The 27,253-nt window shown below is 38.1% G+C and overlaps 1 protein-coding gene and 2 long non-coding RNA genes across 3 annotated transcripts in view; all 3 read right to left on the bottom strand.

Annotated features, from left to right (window-relative positions):
* Positions 1-1,489: 1,489 nt before the first annotated feature.
* On the bottom strand, positions 1,490-5,748 carry LOC117592927. Its single transcript, XR_004574670.1, has 3 exons — positions 5,168-5,748; positions 2,872-2,983; positions 1,490-2,632 (listed from the first exon to the last, which is right to left on the bottom strand). It is a non-coding gene; the product is annotated as an uncharacterized LOC117592927 (long non-coding RNA).
* Positions 5,749-7,661: 1,913 nt separating this feature from the next.
* The window catches only part of LOC106024731, a 42,748-nt gene continuing 23,156 nt past the window's right edge, over positions 7,662-27,253 (bottom strand). The window contains exon 3 of the long non-coding RNA XR_001198502.2: positions 7,662-7,739. This is a non-coding gene — a long non-coding RNA (uncharacterized LOC106024731). The remainder of the gene's footprint in view (positions 7,740-27,253) is intronic.
* On the bottom strand, positions 18,956-22,310 carry LOC105016987 (homeobox protein Hox-C4a-like). Its single transcript, XM_010881248.3, has 2 exons — positions 20,346-22,310; positions 18,956-19,824 (listed from the first exon to the last, which is right to left on the bottom strand). The coding sequence occupies exons 1-2, from the start codon at positions 20,782-20,784 to the stop codon at positions 19,451-19,453; spliced, it is 813 nt and encodes a 270-aa protein (XP_010879550.1). The 5' UTR covers positions 20,785-22,310; the 3' UTR covers positions 18,956-19,450.

Genomic DNA, 27,253 nt, shown 5'->3' with positions numbered 1-27,253 from the left:
AATCCTCCAGTACCACTCCAGATAATGTCTGAGATCTTGTTGTTGTTATGACTATATTTTATTGACTTTGATGTAGTAAAAACAAGGAAAACGTTTCTGGATTTTTCTAATTTGTTACTACTGGGATGTTTATGGTCAGTTTCATTGTGAAAATATATCTGTCTTTGGATGCTCACCTGACAGGCTTTTACTGATTACAATGATGGAAATGTGATCTTTTATTTTAAATGAAATGTTCTAAACTGCTTTCAACAAGCATGAATAGTGGTGGCAAGTGATCCTGTAACCTAAAGATCCAGAAAAGGTTGCATATGTTACAAGGCCAATAGTAAAATATAACAGTTGGCATGGAAGCCAAATATAAATACCATTTAAGATTGATATAAATAGTATTTTTTTACAGTTCACATGGTATAATTCAAACCATAACTGTATTCAAACTAGTTGTTTTAACAACAGCATGACTAGAGGAAGGGAAGAAAAGACAAAGAGAACAGGAAAGTGAGATGTCTTAACAACAGGGTTAGACCCACCAGAGGCAATAACAAATAAACACAATCATAAACAAGCAAACAGAGAAACACTTGTTTGGTGTGGGTCATTTGGGCTTTCTTCCAGCATTGCTGCAAGTCCTTGGAGTTTCTCTTTTGATTAATTGCTGTGGGATTTGGAGCCATATGTCGCCAAAATGCTCTCTTTTCTGCATCTGTTCCCAAATTTACATAATTTCAATCTGAGTGTAATTAGACAAAAATGTCGTTATTCGACAATGACTTAGGCCACTAATATGAGCCTTTCAGTGAATACAGAACATGGAGACTCTGTCGCTGCTGTCTGAATTGGAGTTATTTGGTTGTGAGTTTATAACATTTAACAGGAATTTTAAATGTTACATTTTCATTCACGATAATAGTTTTCTTGTTTATAGTTTTATGAAAAACCTCCAAATTAAATACTATGCTGAATTTCAACACGTGTATTTTGTATTTGCTAAGAAGTCGAATTCCCTCTGTAACAAAACAAGATTTGCTCTTGTGTTTTGTCCATGTAGATTGAATTGCATTAATTGTGCTGGTGTATTCCTTTCCCCTCCCCTTGTTCTCCTGTTGCTGTGATTAATAGTCGTACGACAGTAATACAGAATTAGAATGGCAGAGCATGAGGCTCTGAGCACAGAGTTGGCATTTGCTACTGTCAGAAAGCGGGGCCACCGGCAGGCCAACTCCACCATTAAGCCTGCTGCTCTGACTGTGTGGCTGATGGATGATCACTCAGTGGCGTGTGTACAATAACAGCATCCTTGTACACAACACATAGCACACAGCCCGCCACTGCAGACACCATCAGAAACATAAAGAGTGACGTGAGAGGGAGACAGAAAGATGAAGAATGAGTGGGAGGGAGGGAGGGAGGGGGGGTGAAAAAGAGAATGAGAGGGCAATGTGAATGTTACAAAAAAAAATATTAAAACCTCCCAAAATTTGTTTCATTGTACTTATCTGACAATCATAATTTACTTGACATATTCTCAGAAAATACATTCATTTGTGGTAATTATTCACATAAAAGCATCAGGCTACACTAAAAAGAAAACTGAGGGACAAATACGGATTTGATTGCAAAGGTGACCGTGTAGCATAGGCTGATATGCACTGAATCACCAGCTAACTGTGTTGTATGTTACTTTATGATGATGTTGTTGGTCCCACATCTGACACAAAGGCATGGCATTCCCTAAATGATACAGTCTGGAGACATATTATCAACACATAAGGAAAAAAATAAATGATCAACTATTTTACATTCTGAACAACAAACTGTCATTTCCAGTTAATTGTCATATTAATTGATTGTATTAAATCACATAAAATACAAATGCTAAGTTTACCATACACATTGTTTTTGTATTTTATTTGAATATCTTAAAACACTGTTGCAAAAAACAATGCGGCCTATCTTAATGAGAAAACCACTCACTGGTACTGTAGTTATGTTTGAATAAACACAACTGACTTCGAATAAAATATCATTTTCTAACTACAATATGCAGTCTCTGTGTGTGTGTGTTTAATCTCTGAATACTCTGTTGTCAAATGAACATGACAAAAACAGATCAGGGTCCATAGAGCTGAAGAGCTTACTGGCGTTCTGTCAATGGCATTCCTCAGAGGGGTAGTCCAAAATGGGCTGATGACCAGAAGACCCCACTGCACATACAGTTAGCCCCTCTCCAAGTATACCTAAGAGGACTGTTCTCTCATCTGCCCGCATGGGTAGTAACAGGGTCGCATTACTCCTAAACACTGATGATCAATGGAAGGTTCAACTCAGCAAGACTCGCTCCCCTTGTTGCCCAAAGCGGCAGCTCTGTTCACAACAGGGGCCAGAATATGCTTCCTGTGCTTTAGTAGTGACGTGGGTGGGCCATTGCTTCTATAATTTAGTTCCTTGTTATAAGACTGAGTGAAGTGCTGCTGAAGCCAGACTCTCTCTTTTAGAGTCATATCAAGGGGGAGCCCAAGAGCCAGGTTCCACACAGCTACATCCTTGGGTGTCCCACATAAACAGGTGGGCCAGGCTCTGCTGACTGTTATTGGACAGGATCCATGCCACTGCACCACCCAGGTGATAGCTGTGGAGAGGCAGGGCATTAGAAAGCACAGTACAGAGGTTACATATACAAAATCAACCAATTTTGGCACGGATGGATGAGGTGTATAAATCACTTAATACAACTGGGATAAGGTACGAATATGCTCACCATAGGTGACATGAATACATTTGGGCAGGAGCTGTGATCAGCAATTTGTTCCACTAATTGAAAGCAGAGAACTAAAGAGAGTGACGGCAGTCCCTGACATTAGGGATTACCTGAGTGAGGTATCTACCAGAGAGCGGTGTTCTGTTGTTCAGCTTGAGAGGAACTTGTAGATGAGCTGTTACCAGTGAGTCTCGCATTGCATGTGCAGCGAGGGCCAGTTTACTAGAGAGTAAATATCACAGATTTGGAAAGAGAGGGAGCAATACAAACAAATACAAAGATACTTATAGTTTTAGGTATTGGTATAGTCTACTGGTCAAGGTGGGATTGTTTTTGGGGCAGAGTTTTCTTTCCAGTTGAAGATTTGGTGTTACTGGAGTTGGGAAATTGTTGCAGATCAAGAAAAGCCTGTTGTATGCCATTGAAGCTATGTTAAACCAGTTCAATATGGCAATTTTACTGAGAGATGTTTGATGTATTTTTGCAACGATAAACCTTTTAAATATCCAATGTGCATTTATTTTACATTTCTCACTTCCAATTTGTCTTTTGGACTTGACTTTTGATAAATTATATGGAAAGTCCATTCTATCGAGATTTAAAAAAGGAAATCACAATCATTCAGTGTCCTACATCTGATGGGAGTGATGGAATGTAATAGGTCACAAATATCCCTCCACAGCTCTGTGGTTTGGAGAAAAATGCCTGTTCTGAGACTTTGAACACCTTCAAAATGTGAAACTATGACACTTTGACAAACGACTGCCTTAGTTTTCAAAAGTGTTAGGAAAATGATTATCCAAATGCTTTAACAACACCCTTCACTACGTCCAATGTATTAAGTTACTCACTGATATTTATTTACAAAATTGTTATACCTGCACGTAAGGGGTAAATAAGGTTCTGTTTGAAAATGTGTAATTATTTTTTAGTATTTTTACAGTCAATGTACCACATCTTTCAGAAATGTTTGTGGTGGATTACATGCATTTTATACAATGCTTATTATACCTCAACAGACTATTGCTTAGTCTTGGATGATTAAAGTCGAGGTGAAGAGCATCAGCCCAGCGTTGTTCTGGCACGCTCTTAGTGCAGTCACCCTTCTAGCCCAATACCTATTTGTCCCATTTCTTTATTGGAACTTAATGAGAATTGACCAATATAAGTTATATTCCTTTTAACCACAGAGGTAATCATATTGAACCGTAAGGATGATTGGACTATTTAATACAGCCTAAACACAACACAGAGCATTTGGGGGTAAGACCAAGCAGGACTTCTGTTCTGTTCACAACTCAACCCATGTTGAATAGTCGGCTAATAGCTATTTATTTAGGATTAAATATAATTATCCATTTAAAGCCTGTATCTTTTGTAAGTTATTTATCATTTACTTCTGGGATCTCTTTTATTGGCGTTTTCAGTAGGTCTTTAATAGAGATCAAACGTAAATTGTCAAGTTGCCAAGATCTAACAGGAGTAGGCTATAAACTGGGATGTTTTTTGCAATGTAGTTGAGAGCAACGTCGTCAAACAATAACAAAATCCCAGACAATACGCCTAAATTAGTCCAAATTAAATAGTCCTATGAACAAGTATGCAGAAGCAATATGCAAATAAATAATTAACAGAAATTACAATCGCTAGTCAACTTCACACAAAAACACTTAAACACACTAACTGAAAATATTTTGTACTTCCTGTTGCCCTTCCCACACCTCTGCCAGATGAACTTTCTGCCTAGGAAACGGGGGAAAACTGTAGCAATTTCCCATGTAAAATAATACTGACAGCTGACGATGCCATAAACAAAGACATGGACCTAAAGAAATCTATAATATATTGTTTTTATCGTTAACAATGTTAATATTAGTACAGTGTCCCTCCAGTGCATCGGTCATTAAAGTAAAGTAATATAGTAAGCCTGGTTTTGATCCCTTTCAGATTTTTCAGATTTCATATCTTAAATTAGCGCTAAATACTGATGAAGTTCATGCTGCTGTCTGCTTCGTAAAATGTAGCTACCTTTAACACTTACGTGTTAAGACTTGCGTGACTGCAGCTCGAATGTAGCCAGAATTGAGCTAGTCACCAAGTAGCCTATTTGTGTATTTGGATAGACGAGAATTTGTCCAAGACGCACATTGTAAGACTGTCAAAGCAGCTTAGATTAATTTTCTTAATAGTAATGATTCCTGCCGTTTTAAAGCCTCGTTCTTCCCAGCACATGATTACGGGTATATCATAACAAATGCATGCAGCAGCCATGGTCTTGAACCCTTAAGACTAAGTCAGTAATTAAGCCGTACGATTAATTAAAAAAAAATCTTTACACACATGGCTTTTATACGTATTTAAGGCCGTACTCTTTAAGCACCTGTTCTAATAAAAATAAACTTCAACCTGGAAATCAACGTTCCGTCATTAGTGGTTCAGCGGTTCTCCTTTGGTGTGGGGGAAGACTGCTATCGTACTCGTGAATTGACCAACACTTTAAAGCTGGATATGGTCTCGAAGGGTCTGTATAGGACTCTGGTCGGAGAGGTTGTAGGGTATAGCTAAACCTGTTTTGATAAATGTGTTGTAGATTATTTATTTTTTCATTTGACTTTTTGGAAATATTTTACATTTGGTATAGGCCTATATATTTTTATGTGTAGTTATTGTATTAGTTACTGATTGGGCATATTGTGAAAAATATCGTGTTCAAAATTGTTTTCTTCAGTTGAAATTGAAGGTTGTATATAATAGCCTATTTTTTATAAATGCTACAAAAATGTTACTCTTTGGTACTGTGTTATTCTGTTTCTTATAATGTTTCTTAGACTAGCTCAAACGTTCCTCTATTATTCTCTTCTGCGCAAGCAAGCAAGCAGATCCTCCTGAACTCTGCGTGAACTGCGTTGGCGACAGTAAATCATTTTTTACTCTCCTCTCTCCCATCACTCGCGCCAGCCGTTAGCACACTCGGTCAAACCATTATAATGTATTCCTGCCTTTGAGCTGGTTTAGGCGATATCGATAACACACAAACACACACACACACACATTATATTATATATATATATATATATATATATATATATATATATATATATATATATATGTTTGTGTGTTTTGTATATATATAATGTTTTCAACTTCCCCTTTATAAATATATATATATATATATATATATATATATATATATATATACACACACACACATATACAACGGAAAGATAAATAGAGGGTATACTAGAGAGAGATAAATAGAGAGGATTTTGAATAGATCAAGTACATATATAAACTACAAGGAACATGCTTGGTTGGAACAAAATGTACTCTCTGTACAGTGAAGTTAAGATCTACGAGTATTGCTTTCCATTGTTGGAAAAAAATTACTGAAACGAGGATTACAATTTTTTTATAAATAGAAATTGGACCCGCCTGTTGGAATAAACAGTGGGTCTATCGTAAATGAGGCTTTATTCACATCTAACCGAAGTAAACATCATCATAGCCTCATCTCTGATATGACACAATTATTATCACATGTCCTAGCAATAGGTTTCATTGACACTTAATTAATGGAATTTATGGGGGAATGATGCAACTACAAAGTATGTCTAAGTAACCTGAAATAAACTACAGAAGAAAGGTTCTATATATTTACACCTTTTTGACTGAAAATGTAATCAGAGCCTAAGAATAACTCAATAAGTACTAACAATAAGTGAAAATGAATAAAACCAGTAACACAACAATGAGTGCAACTGTTGATTTCTGTATTGATCAAATAATTTTATTGTAAGTAAGTAGACATTTAGATATTTCTTGTGCTCTGTGGTGGTCTAATGGTCCCTGTGCTGCCCCAGGAACATACAGCTCCGGAAAGAATTGAGAGACCACTGCAACTTTTTCTTTCCTTTCCGAAAAAGTTGAAAAGGAAATTTCTGAGTGAAGAACAGAAGCGTTAAATTTGCAGTGGTCTCTTAATTTTAACCCTTCTGTTCCTCACTCAAAACCTTCCTCTTTGCCTTTTTTGGAAAGGAAAGAAAAGGGTGCAGTGGTCTCTTAATTATTTCCGGCGCTGTATGTAGTCTGTACAGGTATAATACAAAATAAAGTAATCAGTAAAGAATAAAAGCATAATTTTGGGGTGGCATTAGCATTATATGCAAACATAAAGTGGTTTGGGAATATGCTCTGGTGGCTATAGGACAGCATTCTCAATGTATGAATGATGGCCCACGTTAATCTTGGTGTACATTCAGACATTGACTTCTACGGTATATGGAACAGTTCAGTGTGTGCTGTTGCCTGAATGGATCCTGAGAAGGAGCAAAAACAAAATAGCAACATATAATTGCTGTATCTGAAAGCTGGGTTTCTGCCTTACTGAGCAAAACATATATCACACAACTTTAACTTAATATACTTAAATATAATAATAAACTTCATAGGCTTGCGTCATTTGACTGGGCTGAAAATGTGGGACATGATACTTTGTCACCCCTGTCTTTACTTGGGATTTGGCTCAAGACTCAAAGATTTAGTCCTAAATAACATTACTCCATTTGGATGCCACTACTGTGTATTTTGACCTCATATTCTAGAAGAGGTAAAGGAGCTCAAGTAAGAGAACATCTGATGCAGGACTTTTCCTGGAATACAGGCAGGTGCACCAGCAAGGCTGGTCCCCCAACACATATCACATCTTCGTTCAAACCATGCATTCATGTCAGCTCCAGCACACGTCTTCTTTCAAGAACGTCCTTGCAGTTTGGCCTGTAATGACATGAAAAAAGCAATAGGAAATTACAGAATGCAGTTGCATGTGGGATTTAATTTGCATGTTGTAAAACAAGATAACAGTACCACAGACAAAATATTTTTACTAACCTTCATGTTGGAAAGGCCTTTCAAAGTCGTCCTGTCCAATTATTTTTGCATTCCTGCCTACTACTCTGGACTGTCTGCTGCTCTTCGGCACCTGAACTCCACAGAAAGAACAAATCACATTCACACTGCTGTTAGGTATGTATTGAAATGTTCACTACAATTGTATAAACCCTAATGCCCTTACCAAAAAGATTTAGGAAGCTTTGTAAATGTAGTAACTGCAGTCAACTGTTACTTTGAAACACATTAATTAAGGCAGCCTGCAAAGTGACAGTGATATTTTTTGGCAAGTGTGCTTTCATGTAGAAGGCAAGTCTCACACCACAATTTTCATTGTCATAGCGCTCCATAATCAATCACTGTTATTAGCTAGCTCATATTAATGGGTTGCACGTTTCGTCCCACTATTGTTTTCAAAGACCACACTGTAATATTGACAAGAATCATTGGTGCGGTAGGTTGCTTAGGTCCTGAGGGAGCCAAATTAAATCCCTGAGTTAGGCATTTAACTCTGATTACTCCTAGGTTGTTGCTGGAAATGAGAATGTGTTCTGAGTCAATCTATCTGGTAAACAAGGATGAAGTAATAATAAAAACTGTAGTGGGAGGTACTCTTCTACACTGTTCAACCATTCCAGTAGCTGTAGAGTTACTGTATGTATGTATTAATGTATTAATGTCACAGGCTCACTATTACCCCACAAAAAAACACAACATCTGATAGTTCGGGAAGTTGTGGGAGGTTTATGTGCCCGTTCTTTTTTACTTCCCTTTTCTTATTTTTCCACAAACTGAACATTCCATTCAATTAGTACTGATGATGTGTTCAAAAGTGCATTAGTGTTGTTTGAAAATACAAAGTCATTTCTATAGACAGTACGAAGAAATATGATCTCATTATTTGATTTGACTTTTAACAACAATATGACTTTTTGTTGGAGCCAGTTTAATTCTATAATAGATGAGGAGTATATTAACTCCACATACCATAGATTCTCTACAATTGATTACCCTGTGCACTACATCTCCTTGTCAGTAAATATCTTTGTGCATTACATTGAAACCAGGGCTGGTACCAGGGGTATGAGGGTCATAACCCCCGCAATCTGTAAACAGCTGAATAAAATCAAAATTCTAAATTAATTACAAGATAATCAGTACTGATATGAGATGCATTTGAAATTATTTATTGGGGAAAAAGTGCAGATAATGGCCAGTCCACCAAGACCTGCATAATAATCCCCTCATTGGAACTTAGACAGCCCATTCAAACTCAAAAGATGGATATCATGGACAATCTGGGTCAATTCATAAGCATCTAACTAGCTAGCTAAAAATAAAAGTTACATAACATATCTTGAGACATATGTGCATTGTCAAACACTGAGCTCAATGGTGATAGGCAGTAGCAGCCTAAAACAGTATGAAAGTATCCTACCAGTAGACATACTGATTCATCTTTTTATCATTTAGTACGACAAGACAAGGTCATTGTTAGGTAATAGTGTAGCCAATGTAAAATCTGTGTAAACCCTATTTTTAGGGGCTGGTCCCTAGCTTGCCTGTAGGCACTGGTCTGAAAAACCAAACCACAACTTTGTTCCATTACCATGGAATGCTTATAAAACACAGAACATTTATTAAAACTGCATATTTAAAACTCTGAGGGTAAGCTAAAGGCATGTTCTCTACTATCCATGTACATATACTAACCAATGTATATAATAACGTACATCAGAATGTTACTACAGCAATGCACTGTTTCTACACACGTTTCAAGTCCTACATCATGGTTCTTGTCAACAGAAAACTAAATGTATTCTGTCTGGATGACTGTCCCATTGTCCAGTCTTGAAACCATTCCTTTGAACCACTGCAGTTTGCCTACAAATGCAGCTTGTCTGTGAATGACGCTATCAACATGGACATCCACGACGTTCTCTAACACCTAGACAACCCGAAGACTTATGCATCAAGACTGTTTATGGACTTCATCTCTGCGTTCAACACCACTACCTTAGAACTCTCCCAGCTGAACAGGCCCAGGTCCAACTGTCAGTGGATCTATACCTGATAGGTATGAACATATCAGACTCTTTATTCCTCAGCACTGGAGCACCGCAAGGATGCATGCTTTCCCATATTATACTCACTCCGTTGTAATGACTTTAATAAGGCTTCTGTCAAGATACACAAGTTTACAGATGACAACACTCTGGTCTGAAATACCACTTACAGCCATGCACCATGGAGAGGTCAACCAGCTGGAGTCAACATCACCTTAACACAGACAAAACTATTGTGGTGTTGGTCATCTTCAGGAATACCACGTGCCCCTGTTCTCTCTCTTGGAGATTGAATCCTGAAAACTGGGATCAATCTCAGGTGGGAGGACAACACAACAGTGCTCAAATGTAGAGTCCATCCGCCCCTCTTCCATCACGGCCTGATTATGGCGTGGGTCTACCAGCTGCAGAGAAAAACTGCAGGACGAAAGATATTCGCTGACCTCTCTCATCATGGTGAGTGCTCCAATAATGCATCCATGACTGGTACAGGTTGATCATGACCAAAACATGTTGAATGCTGTCCCACTCTTTTGGGATGACTGTGAAGTTCCTGGATATTGTCAGGAACTGAAACATGCTGTTGTACATGTTGATTTTAGAGGATCCTAAATGTGATCAATGGGTGACATGTCTGGTGAGTACTGTATGCAGGCCATAGACATTTTCTTCCAGGACTTGTGAACCAATCCTTGTGACGTGGAGCTGTGCATTATAAAGCTGAAACATGGGGTGATGGAGGTGGATGAATGGAATGACAATGGGCTTTATGATCTCGTCACGGTATCTCTATGCATTCAAACAGCCATTGATAAAATCCAGCTGTTTTTATTTTCTGAACCTTATGCCTGTCCAAACAATAACCCCACCACCACTATGGGGCACTCTGTTCACAACACATGAGGCCATACATGCTGTTGGCCATTTGCCTGGTACATTTTAAACCATGATTTTGTTTTACAATGCTTTTATTTAATCATCCTATAATGTAGTCCACCATCTGCTTCTTAATATTAAAAAAACTAATAACATTGCAGGAAAACTATTTAGGTGATAGTGTAGCCAATGTACAATTTGTGTCCACACTCTTTTTCTAAGATTGCCTGTAGGCGCTGGTCTGAAAAACCAAACCACAACTGTGTTCCATTACCATGGGACGCTTATAAAACATAGAACAGTTATTAAAACTGTATTTTTAAGTCTCTAATGGTAAACTACAGGCAAGTTTTCTACTATCCATGTATGTATTATATTTTGGGTGTAGGAGAAGGTCATATATTGGCATGAACATGATAGGGCTTCAGTGAAGTTCCACATCTGTGCAGGCACACTGGTGACATTGGAGAGTGGCCTGTTAGGTTCAGCTTTGCCCAATACCATGAATGAAAATCCCCATTCAAACCTCTTCACCTTGTTTGCACAAAATCTAAGTTGATACAAACATTTGGTTATTTTGTGTGCCTTGTGGTTTTACGTCTCCAGCCTACTTCTTAAACTACATAATGCTATTTGTCATAGCCTGAGTTAAATTACATTACTCCCAGAGGCCGGTCTGTTTCCTTAGACCATAGGATTTGTTAATTTTTTAGAATGTTTGTTCAAAAGGCATCAAAGTTGTCATTATGGCCTAATAGTCTAAGATTATCTGAATTAGGGGGCAGACCTGGACTATAGACGCAGGCGACATGATCAGATCATTCAAATCAGAACAGCATGCTATAAAGGTGAAGGGAAGGAGAACCTCTGCAGCAGATATACAAGAAAAGGTGACATGATGCTTATTAAGTTCATTTTACATTTGGATATATTTTACGTTAAGAACTTAAAACATTTTAAGACCTTTCTGTCTTAAAATGTCCGTCAGAATTATATATATATTTTTTTTATTATGGTATTTGTTGCTCAGCCTTTGTATAGCTCCTCCTTGGCCTTTGGCGATTGACGAGTTCACTCAGTGCTTTACTTCCAAACTGCTGTCTTTGGCAAGCCCACGGTTGTGGCTATGTTTTTGATGGAATATTTAAAGTTGTTCAATCTCATAATGGCTTGCCACTGACTCCCACTGGCCCCTTTGATCAGACACCAACAACTTAGCATCCAAAATACATATTGACAGCTCTTTTATTCCAGCACAAATGAAGTGATGAAAGACAACTGACAAGCCAGAAAAACCTGTCAAGCTAACTGTCCCAATACTTTTGAAAACCAGAAGAGGGGGGACTTTGTATGATAGATGTTGTCCTTTCTAAATGGGGAAGCCAATATTAACACAGATACCGTCAAATATCATCTGTTTATCTGACATGTTGGATCGGCTATGCAACATGCGTTTTCCTCATACCTATGGCACTTAAACACCTATGGCATATAGGTTACCCGTAGCATGCACCTTTCCTCTGCATAAAGTAACAGAATACTTGAGATAAAATAAGCAAATCGTTCTGTTCAGTCTGATGCTACGTCGATTTTTTCCATCACATCAACGGGCACAACACACGCACACAAACTCGGGAGAAGGGAACATCTGCTGTGCTCCGGAGTTTGAATAAGGGAGCAGTTAGATTTATAATGCTTTACCATTGAGAGTACCGCCCTTTTTGTTCAATAGATAGACGACCTCTGTTTCAACTCTGTGCTTCTATATGCTACCGCCATGACGTACACACATTATACTCCCTCGCCTGCACATGAAACCATCGGCGAACTCCCAGTTATCAAGGAATCAGTTAGAGTCAAAAACCCAACGGTAAACTATAGAAATAGAAACAATTGGTGAAATGCCATTAGATTAAATAATAATGAATAATTCTGTGTAATTTGGGAGCCCCATACTCCAGCAGTAGGTTAACCTACGTTTCCATATCCATAAGCTTGAGAGCTTAGGCTATTATGAAAGCATTTCATGTGAAATACGTTTTTAGGCACGTTAGGGAGAAAACTTTAAAATGTGTCATAAATCAAAGTGAGACGGAGGAATGCTGGAAAGACACTGCACAGTTCCAAAACAACCCCAAGGCTCGGGACTCTTCCAGGAATGTAGACAGACATAAAGACAACCTACTGAATAAAAGCAGAATGTTTTTGAATGAGTTATTTTTATAACAATTGCTAATTTCGTCGCACTTTTTTCCAGAAACCTTTGTTATCACATATTAAAACCATCAAGACTGATTATCAACATGAGGCATTACATATAAAATTAAATCTGATTGAATTATGTTTGGAGTAATGTTTCTGATATGACATAGTGCCAAGTCAAATGTTGTTAATGTGTTAAGAAATAATGTTGTTATCTCGAGGCTTTTTGTAACCCAACGGACTGGCTGGCTAAACCCTAAAAAATGTTCATAGCCTAGTCCTAAGCATATGTTAGTCTTGATTGTCTTAGAAAAAGAAAAACTCATAAATGTCCCAACTCCTTGCATAATAGCTGAATGATTCGTTGTGGGGGGAATATATTTATAAGGGCTAAGACTGTTGCGCCTGCATAATAGCATTTGGTGAATACAGACATTGGGCCACAATCACAGCGATACGTCCGGTAGGTCAGTGCTTCACCTCTTCCACCAATCTAAAGTGTTCTTCCATGTCTCAAGTAGGGTCGTGACCCTTTTCGTTACCAGACTCGGCCTCACAAATAAACGTGCCATTGGGTCTTCAAATATTTATAAATGCTCCGCAAACTGGGGAACAATTCTAGGACTTAGATTAGTATATTACTGACAGTATAGTCCAATCAAGGGTCCGCGGGAGAGGCATGTGCCTATCATTGAGGAATAAAGCTTATGATTAGGTAAATATAACGAACTCATGTGTTTTAGTTGAAAATGCGCTGATTACATCGAAATTAAAATTTGGACCGATCATTGTACCTGTGTACCTTTTAACTTGTAATTTTAATTAGGAAATACTAAATGTTACTCACAGTTATCAATTTTTTTTTGCCAAAATAAAAATGGAATGGACGTCCTGTAGGCTAGCATATTCGACGTTAAGAAATACATAAACACAAGCCAGTGCAGCAACCAGATGCTGTAGTCATCTATTATAAAAACTGACAGGCACACACACACACACACACACACACACACTTCTCTCGGCCCGGTCAAAGAGAATTGAGAAGTACTATGAACTATACAGCATATCAGGTGATACTCTACGTGTTAGGTTAGTGGATTTATGAACAAGTGTGCTATAGACTCGTTGATCGCCTTGGGACCTGATAATCTACCATTTAACACGTCCTAATGTACGCCACGCAGAGAGCTCTCCATCCTCCAACCATAGAGCGAATGCATCAGCAATATTTACTTGAATTCTTCACATGCAGACGCAATTTCTACTCAGACGATGATACACTGACTATTTAAATAAATATAGATGTTTTCAATATATATATATATTCTGTACAGGTTATTAAAACCATTAAAATTCACCTAAAATGAGATCTGGCGTTTGGGAAAGGAAATGACAAAGAAAAGAATGTGTGTTAAACAGTCTGAATTGACTATAAACAGACAAAACCGATGTTTTGGGGATTCAAGTAATGGTAAAAGGCAAATCCTAATGGTTTAGGCTAAAACTTGATAGAGGATAATGGAGAATTGAGATTTAGCTGTTGCTTTGGAATTCAATTTTTATATGTCTTATATAGGCAGATTAGAAATTGAAGACTAACAAGTTACATTTGCGGACCCGACTTCATGGACAGTAAAATGGCGGTCCAGTCACAAATGGACACCCAATTCACTTCAGGAGATCGGATTTTAATGATATGAGTAGTATAATGAAATGTACACATAGCCTATCAGATGGCAACTTGGAGCTATTACCAGCTGACACCTGTCAAATGCTCTCAGATCTTGAAGTGCATAGCGTGTAGGGCTTAGAGGTCTGCTTGGGATTGGACCGGTACATTTCATTGGAACTTCATTGGAATTACAAAATCAACCATACAGTCAATCTGTAAAACGTATGCTGGAAGTTTATTGATATTGATATATACTTTACAAAGGACCACATTGTGGCATGATAACCTGTCTCACACTTCGCCTCATTCTAAACCGGCAATGGTCAAATGAATGAAGTAGCCCACAATACACTGCGATGCTACAAGTAGGCAGAGTTCGGCTATGACTGTGCCCTCTGCACACTCCTTCAGTACTTCATTTTTAACAGAATGATTCTTTGTACGGACGCTGAAGACATCCGTAAGAAACGCACTTCTGTCTATTGTTTGCCCCCTAAGCATTACATTATGCGTTATAATGGTTAACTGATCATTAAAACATATCGGAATTAATCAAACTTTTCAAGGGAAGGGGCTTCCCTTTGTGTTATGTATTTCATTTATAGATTTTTAAAGACTTTCCTTTTTTTCATATGGTATTTGGTTGTTCTAATTTGTTGAATAAAAAATGATTTATGATTACTTGCTCATTGATTGCTTGAATATGATTGCTTGCTCACTGCTGTATGATTGCTTGTTAGACTTTTATGGATTCAATAAAGAACATATGTATTTATAATCTGAGATAAAGAAAATTGGGTTTTGTAATTTGAGTCTGATTTAAAATGTTCGCCTCCAATCTCCTAACAAGACTAGGTTTTCAAAGGATCGTGAGTAATTAAAAACGTTCAGACTATTTCGATTTCATACAATGCGGTTTAATACTTGTATATGTAATTAGCAACTTATAGTGCCTTGAAATGTAATTGATTATGATAAACAGATATAAAATACATCCAGCAAAATGACATGCAATGATTTGATGACCCACTGTCACATTTCAAAATGTTAAGGCATTCAGAAAATGTTACAGTAAAACCTCCAGTTAATGCTTGTAGATTGACTGCTGTGCCTGGTAGTGCATGCCAAAACGATTGACAAATGATCAGATACATTAATTAATTTTCAACATGAAAATACTCCGGAAATAATCTAAATAAGCACTAAAAAAGATATAAAAGCTACCATAGTATTTAAAAGCTGTGGCATCCTGTATGAAACATGAACAAGAATATTTAAGTATCTAGTTGCTGTTAGAATTTTAAAAAGAACCAAATATTAGTACTTTGGTCCAAGACTTAAAAAGCTTCATTTTAAGGCTAGAGATGATTTTGAGGTTTTACTCTTAATTTATAAAGCATAACGTGGACCTGATCCTACTTATCTCTCTAAATGGTTCCTTCCATAAGTGCCTACACATACACTATTTTCACAAGATGCAGGTATCCTAATAGTTCCCTTAAGTTCTAAACAAACAGCTGGAGACAGGGCTTTCTCCTGTGGAGCTAAATTTTTATGGAATGATCTGATGTCAGAGATGCAGTCTTGTTCTCCTCTTAAATATGTCCTAAGATTGGGTGTAGTTTGGCCTAGGGTTGTGAAGGCACTGCATTAAGGAACCACCAATATTGCCTGTGCTTGGCAGGTTCTCCCTTTGTTCGCTGCAATGCTTTGCTTCAGATCACAGGGGTTTAGTCATTGTCTACACACGCTCACACATGCCATTACATGAAGCACCTTTTTAGTGATGGCATGGGAGAGTGTCAACATGAGTGAGTTTAGGCCCTGGTGAGATCTTTCTGTCCAGTTTTGCTGACTTTGGGCATATATAACGAGAGTGAACTCTGTGGATTATACTCTGCCTTGTCTCAGAGTAGTTAGTGATCTTTTGATGTATGAGGTTGTGCTTGGCCAAGTGGGAGGGGCTATTTCCTGCCTGGTTGGCCATGTTCAGTGTATCTTTGGATGGGGTCACAGTTTACTCTTAAGATCTCCACCAAAATAGGGTTAGGGTTATCCAATGCATTCCTGGCCAGCTGATGTACAAGACATGATTACATGGTGTTACAACATACCAATGTAGTAATTTTAGTAATAAAGTTATCATGTTGATGTTTATTTATAATCCATTTCAGTAAAGGTTTCATTTCTTTTATGTTTTTGTCAGCTACAAAACACTTCATAATTTTCTTTATTTTGGGTGATTTTTATGATATTTATATCTATTATTATTCCACACAATGAGACTACAAAATATACTTCAGATGTGTTAAATGTATTTTACAATAGTGCTTCCATATATTTTAGTTTGGGTAGCCCCAGTGCCAATCGAACCCACTAGTTTACACTAACCAGCCATGTCAGACCATTGAAAGGGTTGAGCACTGAAAACAATCTAATGGCACCAAAAACGTGTCCCCCATATGAACCCTAGCCACTTCCACCATCAGCCTGAAAAATGGTTAAATAGGATGGCCTCTTTTGGCAACGCAGTGGTATAGAAAAGACATTATCAGGAGGTTGTGGTTTTGGTATGCACACACATTCATTTTCTCATCACGCGTCCTGGACTATAATGGCAGCCAGAACGGGTAGACATGGTAGCATTCCACTCTCTCTGAAAGTCACTGCAAAGTTAAACTTTATGCTTCATCTTTCTGTTCTACATTGGGTGCAATCCAGAATGTTCACTATGTGGGTCTGTACTATAGAGTTGAGTGGTCCATGCTGCACCCATGACGACAATTAAAACAAGCATTCAGCCAAAATCGTTTAACAGTATACCTTGAATCCAGGGATGCTACAGTATATCTCAATATACTCTAGGCCTCAATACACAATATTTTGACCTGCCAACTAACCTTTTAACATATTGAGCACTATTGTACAGGCAACCAATATATATCAATTGTTACGCGCATGTGGAATATTGTAAAAAATAAAAAAATAAATTAAAATAAGAACAATTTAAAAAAAACACTGATTTAATGCGACATACGCTCTTTTAGAAGCAACAGTTCCTGGATTTTAACGTGAGCAGAACCGGTGAAAAATCTCCGAAAATGGTCTCAGGAACCCCTGTGTAAAAGCTAAAACCAGAACTTTAATAGGAGTGGTTAATTCCTTAAAACAACTTTTAAAATATATTCTAGAGGTGGCCGTGTTCTGAACTAAGCAATAGAAATATTGCTGATTACATAAAAGTGGTAGCTAATCCAACTTTTGGATTTTTATAGGCTCTAGACTTGAGTTACACAGGTTCTTACAAAAGTGTTCAACCTTAACATAACAATATGAGAGAACAGATTAACAGGAATGAAACTGACTGTAGTGGCCGTACATATATCCTAGTAAGCCACATCTCCACTCAAAATAACCCATTGCTACAGTGACCCATTAATTCATTAAGTTTCCACCAATAACTTCTCAATTAAGCGAAAAGTTGCTTGAGGACGTCTTTATTGAGGATTTCCAGGCTTTCGGAATCACCACTATGCTCTAAAGATTCAGTGATTCTGAGACCTTCACGCTTTTAAATTACATAGAGATATACAGATATACTGGCTAGTGCAGTTTAATTTGTTGGCTGAGTATTCAGGGCTTATTTTATCAATAATTCTCTGTTTTCTACAAATAAAATATTAAAATACTGAATACTTTAAAGAAAAATCTTGAAATAACATTAAAAACTATAAAATTATGTGATTTTGTTATGGCTATTTATTTTCGCTTTCATTTAATATGACTATTTTGTGTTATTGTCCAGATGTGCAAGTTTTGCATTGGCTTATGGAAATACGCGTGCATGCACGTCCACACAACCTATTCGAAATACTGACGTTATTAATGGTCAAACTTCGATTACAGACCAATGTCATCACATTAAGTCTCAAAGTCAGTAATATTGGTGTGTGAGTGATTCATAAAGTGACTAGTGTAAGGTAGACAGGCATTGGGACTATAGCCTAACCTTAACACCATTTGGACCAATTACAACTAAACACTAAAGTATGTAGTTTTGAGAGTGCAAAATGCTCAACCTTTTGGTGAACTCTGAAGAGACTATTCGTGTGAGGTGACTCGGAAAACACTACCCTTCTTACTCAAAGAAGAAAAGAATAATTATAGGGGAAGCAAGCAATACATTATTCCTATGACATGTAGGCCTACAACTTAAAGGTCCAAGCACTTCTTCTTGCAAGCATGCTGAAGGGTTCCTTATCTCATACATGGATTCACTTTCAAAACACATGTTAAAATAATAATCTTTTTTGTGGCAAATATGTAAATAAAGATCACTGAAGCATATTCTAAACTACACGATTTTATTGACAACTACGATTATCACAAATACACTAAACTTATTTTTGTTGCATTTTACAATCAGTCCAATTAAATTTAAATCACAAATATGTAATCACAAAACACACTACCCTCATTTCCTAAAATTCACTCAAGTGGTTGTGTTGAAAAAAAAATTCACAACATTTAACTGACTTTTATGTATTGCAAAATAAATATTTTTAATAGTAGACTACAATACTGATTAATGTCACGCCGCAGATGAAAAAATAAATTATCCTACATTTATTTTTTTCGGTTAATAAATAAAACAGTTGAGCATGTACATCTAATACACGTAGGTCTATTGTTAGCTATACGTATTCTGCCACAGGCAAATACTTTCATTAACGTACATTACCTTTTCGTAAAAACGACTTTCTAAAAATTAAGCGATTACTATTGTGAATAAATAAACCCTGATAACCGTAATAATCCGTTTGAATCTGCAGTAATCCATGCGATAAACATGCATACTTCAATAATTTTAGACAGAGAGAAAGAACAATAACACTACGAAGAGGAAATATATATTAAAAAATCATATATATATTTAATAAATAATCCGTAGTTTTTTCTTCCGCTTTACCAGATATTATTTAGCGTCTATAAATCCTGGTCGTGTTCGAAAACAGACTTTCGAGAGAGTTCCTGGGAAGATAGCACCGCGTTGGAGCCCAGGGCACGCGGAAGAGCGCTGGCTGTTGAAGCTGTGGTGGACCCGGAGCTTGCGCTAGTGTTAGATGAGGATCTCACTTTCGTGTTGGGTAGCCTATGGTCTTTTTTCCACTTCATCCTTCGGTTCTGAAACCAAATTTTGATCTGGCGCTCGGAGAGAACTAAGGTGTGGGCAATCTCGATGCGTCTTCGCCGAGTTAAGTAGCGGTTATAGTGGAACTCCTTCTCCAATTCTAAGACCTGCTGGCGAGTGTAAGCAGTCCTAGACCGCTTTGCGTCTGCTCCATTGTAATTGGGATTCGCTGAGAGTTTTGTAAAGGTAAATAGAAAAGAGGAGAAAGGAAAGGAAAATAGTGAACAAGAAGGAAGCAAGATTGTCTTGAATTGAAATATGAAAATAAATCATGAGATGAATGGTGAATGGGATCACTATTATTTAAACCCCAATAAAATATTTCACATTCAGGGACTCGACTAGTGCTCTCAGAAACGGGTAGCACTTTTCCACTGCGAGGGTGCAGCTGAATTATTTATTCAACGTTACAAAAAAAATCCTTACCCTTTCTTTCCTCTCTCACTCTACTCCCACTGACACATACATAACCGAAAAAGCCACATGGCAATACGGCTGTCCAGACTAGTGCCTCCACTATAAAATTTATGGCTGGTGTAATTGCCAATGCTGACTCGTAAATCCGCCTCATATGTGCAATTTCAAAGGGGCTGCTCAGCCGGTTAGGCAGGCGATCTACGCAAAGTAAGGGTGAATGAGTGCGCGAGAGGGAGGGATAGCGAGTGGAGAGAATAACAACACATTGCCTACCAGTACTGACGTGGATTTTCTTCATCCATGGGTACACTACAGGCTGCTTAGATGAGGCAGAGGTGGTGGGATGCTCCGGGGCGGCTTGGATGCAGGCGGACGGTACAGTCGGTGGGGTCGTAGGGGATGTGGGTAACGATGGCAAGGGCTCACGTGGAGCTGTCTGTGCCTTCCCCGCGAGCAGATTTCCCGAGTGTGTGAGCCCATGGCCAGTCTGGGGCTCGGGCTCGGGGATGCTTACACAGTTATACGGGCGCTCCTGGTAGGTCACTCGCGGAGGATACAACTCCTGGTGGTGATGCTGGTAGCCAGGGTCTCTTGTGCGGCTGTAGTATTCAGGGCTGTGTTCTGGGATATAGCTATTTTGTGAATATTCCTCGCAAGGAGGAAATTTCGGATCGATGTAGTTAGAGTCCATCAAATACGAGCTCATGATCATTAATTTATGAAGTGAAAAATTATTTTTCTACCTTTGTCGTTTTTCTGGTCCATAAAGCCCTCCTACTAGCAAGCGACCCTGTAAAGTTACTTTAACCACGTGACACAGCAGTCCAATAGCAGCTGGTGAAGTAGTTCCCGGATAAGGAACAAAATATTAATTTGAATATTTGTGTAGGCTGCCCTTTGTGTAGGCCTATGTGTGAGATTGTTTTCACGAAACAAGGACACGTCCGTTCTGTCAATATAAGTTTGAAATGACTGAATAGGGCAAGAATATGTGCCTATGTGAGGGAACATGTGGGGACTTACCTAGCAGGCAGGGAGAAGAGGAAACATTTACAAAACACTGTAACGTTGAGTGACATAATCTATGTAGTTCCGCACATCTCACTATAAAAAACATGGATTGAGAACGCACACATAGACCTACCTAGAACCCATTGGCTAAAACAGAAATAATAAAGCAAATAGGTGGAAAACTTTTATTTTAAGGAAATATCACACGTTAAAGGGTACATGATTTGGCTGTATTGATAATCGACTAGCTGATTGAACATAAAATAGTAGCCTATTTCAACCGTTTATAGGTTGACATCAATTATTCTGAACCAATGAGGATTATGCTACTACCAGATGGGCAAGCTACTAGGCCATAATGTGATTAGTTAAGATCTATTTATAATGCTACTCACGATATGAAAACACTAATAATGTGCAAACTATGCTATAATATCTTTACTATTATTGTAAGGTTATTACAACACCAATATATAACAGAAAACTAGCAATGGGTCGGGGTAGAGGTGGTTATATGCAGCTGGAGTTGCAATGGTCTACTAATTATAGTTGCATAATAACCCTATCAGTGATAATGGCCTGGCGGGTTACCGACAGTGTCCCCCACTCAATATACCATTGAGACTGAGAGCTGAACCTCCAGGTTAAATGCCTTCGACTTCCTAAATAATAGGCATCATTGCTGTGTCAGTTTTTATTGGATAAAAATAAAAACGACACATAAAAGTTAGCTTGGCTTATTTATTAGAATCGCACGCGCGCCCGCCCTCCCGCCCGCTTAAGTCGAAGGCCCCAGTTTGAATGTTGTCTGAGTTTTATTGGGTTGTAAAAAGCTGTAAATCAATCGCTTCAAATGATCTTTGCTCGCACGCGTCCTTTGCGGTTTACTAGATCATTCTGCTCTCTCCTTTTCAATATCTTATTCTCTCTCTATTTGCTGCCCAGTTTCTCCTCTCCTTATCCATCTTCCAAAGGTTGGACTTTTGCTCACATCCATTTAAGCATTATCAGATGTTCTTGATGGCTTCTACCTGACACAGCGGAGGTATTGGAATCGCCCATGTATTCCCGTAGAGGCGAATTTGCGGTTTGCAAATATCGTAACACAAATTCGGTTCTACAGGGTGCATATAGACGACTGGAACTTTTCCATAGCTGTCATTGTGAAAACTTGAAATATCGGTGCAACTCCTGTAAATTGTTAATACCCACAACACCACATATGGACCTGTATCTTGACAGATATTATAGGCTATTAATAATGAAAACAGAATAAAATGGTGGCTTAATTTATATACAAATATATATAGCCTATACACATATATAGTCTATATATATATATATATATATAGCCTTGGAAGTGAGTATTTTCGTCTCAACAGGATGCACACAGAAAGCCAAAATGTGTGGGACACGTTGGCCACACTGTGAGACACTATTAGTTAAATTGAATATCCAGAATGTCAGGTTTTGGAAAGCAGGGGTATATCCCTGCTAAGGAACTGAAGTTGCGGAGATATATACATACACACTACAAAATATACATGTGAAAAAAATCACATTGAGTCAAATATCATTCAAAGTCATTCCCTCAAAATAACCTTAATTAGTCATCACAGTAGGCTCTGTGATTTTGATTTAGGCCGCCTATATTTACATTTGAGGTATTTAGCAGACGCTCTTATCCAGAGCGACGTACAGTACAGTAAGTGCACATATACAGGCCTATATATATTCAATTTGGAAACATGGAGAACACAAAGCGGTCGAAGATGAAAAATTACCTTCTATTATCCCTGAGGGGTTTATTGTGTTGTATATTGACCGATGGGTAACCCGAGTGTGGCGCACTGAACAATCTCGAATAGGTTAAACCTATGGGTAATTCTTGAATTGACTTGTCCCTAAATATACACCCCCCGCCCCCCCCCCCCCCCAACCACACACACACTAAGTAAATTGTAGCCTAAATCTAAACCATGCCTTCTAAACCATGCCTTCTTGACTGTTGGAACAAAATTATATTGAAGCACCAATGATCTGGATATATTCACAATGCAAAAATGACTGCATCTGTGATTGCTACTAAAGCTTGGCCTACTATTCATATTAAATAATATCCTTCATTAAGCCTAGGTGGTCAGACCATTTGGGAAAGTAAGGCCTTGAGAGGCCTTTTAGGCCTGAGGGTTGATACATATATATATATATATATATATATATATATATATATATATATATATATATATATATATATAGTAGGCCTATCACTATCACTTTGTATTATTCGATTGCTTTTTAATGTATTTTAATGGTCTTTTTGTTACATTTCTTCAGTATTAACTTGCATATGTAACTATTTTGGAAAATGCAAATTACCTACTATTGAATCCGTTACCTACCCTTAATCCTAACCAGAATGCCATTACTGTGATGCCTAACCCTAACCCAAAGTGAACCTTAACCATTAAGGTTAATGTTATTTGTAATAGTTGTTTTTCATTTTGAATAGATTACCTTAGGGAACAACATCACAGGGAAATGTTTGGTAATACATTTCTTTTATAATTAAAAAAAGAAATATACATACATTGTTAAAAACACTATATCAGATATTGACTGGATGGCGCCAAAGAGAAAGTAATATAAACACTCAGTCACTGTCATCATCAGTGATACCACAGGGCTAGAAAAAAAAAAGACTGGACAAGATAAAAAGTAGGCTACAGTTGTGCTTTAAAGTTTGCATACCCTTGGAGAATTGGTAATATACACTCACCTAAAGGATTATTAGGAACACCTGTTCAATTTCTCTTTAATGCAATTAACTAATCAACCAATCACAAGGCAGTTGCTTCAATGCATTTAGGGATGTGGTCCTGGTCAAGACAATCACCTGAACTCCAAACTAAATGTCAGAATGGGAAAGAAAGGTGATTTAAGCAATTTTGAGTGTGGCATGGTTGTTGGTGCCAGACGGGCCGGTCTGAGTATTTCACAGTCTGCTCAGTTACTGGGATTTTCACGCACAACCATTTCTAGGGTTTACAAAGAATGGTGTGAAAAGGGAAAAACATCCAGTATGCGGCAGTCATGTGGGCGAAAATGCCTTGTTGATGCTAGAGGTCAGAGGAGAATGGGCCAACGGATTCAAGCTGATAGAAGAGCAACTTTGACTGAAATAACCACTCGTTACAACTGAGGTATGTAGCAAAGCATTTGTGAAGCCACAACACACACAACCTTGAACAGCAGAAGACCCCACCAGGTACCACTCATCTCCACTACAAATAGGAAGAAGAGGCTACAATTTGCACGAGCTCACCAAAATTGGACAGTTGAAGACTGGAAGAATGTTTCCTGGTCTGATGAGTCTCGATTTCTGTTGAGACATTCAGATGGTAGAGTCAGAATTTGGCGTAAACAGAATGAGAACATGGATCCATCATGCCTTGTTACCACTGTGCAGGCTGGTGGTGTAATGGTGTGGGGGATGTTTTCTTGGCACACTTTAGGCCCCTTAGTGCCAATTGGGCATTGTTTAAATGCCACGGCCTACCTGAGCATTGTTTCTGACCATGTCCATCCCTTTATGCCTTTATGATCCTCTGATGGCTACTTCCAGCAGGATAATGCACCATGTCACAAAGCTCAAATCATTTCAAATTGGTTTCTTGAACATGACAATGGTTCACTGTACTGAAATGGCCCCCACAGTCATCAGATCTCCACCCAATAGAGCATCTTTGGGATGTGGTGGAATGGGAGCTTCGTGCTCTGGATGTGCATCCCACAAATCTCCATCAACTGCAAGATGCTATCCTATCAATATAGGCCAACATTTCTAAAGAATGCTTTCAGCACCTTGTTGAATCAATGCCACGTAGAATTAAGGCAGTTCTGAAGGCGAAAGGGGGTCAAACACAGTATTAGTATGGTGTTCCTAATAATCCTTTAGGTGAGTGTATGTACCATTTGTAAAGAAAACATGAGTGAGCAGGCAAAACAAATGTTTTTTATTTCTTATGGGATTCACATTCAACTGTAGGAAATAACAGAATGTCACAATTATTAAAAAAAACATGGCAACAAAGAAAAAATTAACCATGTTTAAAAGTCTGCATACCCTTAGTTCTTAATACTGTGTATTGCCCCCTTTAGCATCAATCACAGCATGCAGTCTTTTGTATTAGTTGTCTATAAGGCCCCAAATTCTTGCAGGCCTTCAGGTCATGCAGAGTCTTTGGTCGTCTTGCATGAACTGCACGTTTGAGATCTCCCCAGAGTGACTTGATGATATTAAGGTCAGGAGACTGTGATGGCCACTCCAGAACCTTCACCTTTTTCTACTGTAACCACTGGAGGGTCAACTTGGCCTTGTGCTTAGTGTCATTGTTGTGCTGGAAAGTCCAAGAGTGTCCCATGCGCAGCTTTTGGGCAGAAGAATGCAAATTGTCTGCCAATATTTTCTGATAACATGCTGCATTCATCTTACCATTAAATTTCACAAGATTCACACGCATTTAGAGCTCATACACCCCCAAAACATCAGTGAGCCAACACCATGCTTAACAGTGGGTATGATATTCTTTTCACTCCAGGCCTTGTTGACCTCTCTCCAAACATAGTTCTTATGGTTGTAACCATAAAGCTCTGTTTTGGTCTTGTCACTCCAAATTACAGTGTGCCAGAAGCTGTGAGGTGTGTCAAGATGTTGTCGGGCTTATTTGTGGCATTGGCGCAGTAAAGGCTTCTTTCTGGTTCGAGCTCATTTCTGTTCAAGCATCCTTGTATTGTGCTCCTTGAAACAACCACACAGAGCAGCCTGTATTTCTCCTGAGGTTACCTGTGGGTTTTTCTTGGTATCCCAAAAAATTATTCTGGCAGTTTTGGACAGACATCATTCTTGGTCTACCTGACCTTGGCTTGGTATCAAGAGATCCCTGAATTTTTCACTTATTAATAAGTGGTTGAACAGTACTGACTGGATTTGCAAGGCTTTGGATATCTTTTTATATCCTTTTCCATCTTTATAAAGTTTAATTACCTTGTCATGCAGGTCTTTTGACAGTTATTTTGTGCTCCCCATGGCTTAGTATCTAGCCTTCTCAGTGCATCCATGTGAGAGCTAACAAACTCATTGACTGTTTATACGCAGACAGTAATTGCAATTTAAAAAGCCACAGGTGCAGGAAATGAACCTTTAATTGCCATTTTAACCTGTGTGTGTCACCTTGTGTGTCTGTAACAAGACCAAACAATCAAGGGTATGCAAACTTTGGATCAGGGCCATTTGGGTGAGCCAAACAACTATGTGATAATAAATGGCTTCATATGATCACTATCCTTAAATAAAATGTAAAACAATTTAAAATCAATGCCAAAATTTCACAATTTCTGCCACTGTATGCAAACTTATGAGCACAACTTTACATCTACATCAAACAAGCTGCGACATCAAACTACAGGGGACAGAGAAAAGCAACATGCTCATAACTTGGGAAAAAGAACTAGTTACCCGGATGAACTAAAGCATGTCTGCATGGCTTCACACTTTCTGAAAACATTGCAAAGCTGTTAGGCGATGCTAACTTAGTGTACAGCTAGACTAGGCTAGAACATTGTTGAAATTTTTTTTATATCAAGTTCAACTCTTGAGCTGCCTGTTAGGGGACAATAAACCAAAGAGTTAGAGATCCAGGATTGTTTTGGTGTTTTGGATTTTGGTATTTAGACAGTACAATCAATGAAATACCACTTGAAGTTCAATCTTGACTGTTTTCTCCCCACAATGCAAAAGCTAACTCAATTGGTAATTATATGTGTTTTAAAAAATATACTGTATCTTTCAGCAGATTTTTATGAGTTAATTCCATTTATTGTACTACATTCATAATGCAAGATAATGTAAATGTACTACCCTTTTTCTCTCATGGCTACATATTTTAGCTACAGTATGTAGCTTTATTCAGTTGTCAGTGAAAGTAGCTTAGCTATAACCATCCCAGATAGCAATTAACTAGCGTGGTGCCAGCGTACCATCTGCAAGCTGGACATTTTTTTACTATTTGGGTTATTGTCAAATGTGTAATCAGAGTTAGCTAGACTAACCAAGTGGCTCCTATTTAATGTTCGCCATTGGTTGTAAGTATTATAAAAACTATGTATCA

The sequence above is a fragment of the Esox lucius genome, chromosome 17 (assembly GCF_011004845.1).
Source record: "Esox lucius isolate fEsoLuc1 chromosome 17, fEsoLuc1.pri, whole genome shotgun sequence".
Lineage (NCBI taxonomy): Eukaryota > Metazoa > Chordata > Actinopteri > Esociformes > Esocidae > Esox > Esox lucius.
Note: the sequence above shows the minus strand (reverse complement) of the source record. Positions and strands in the feature narration are given on the sequence as shown.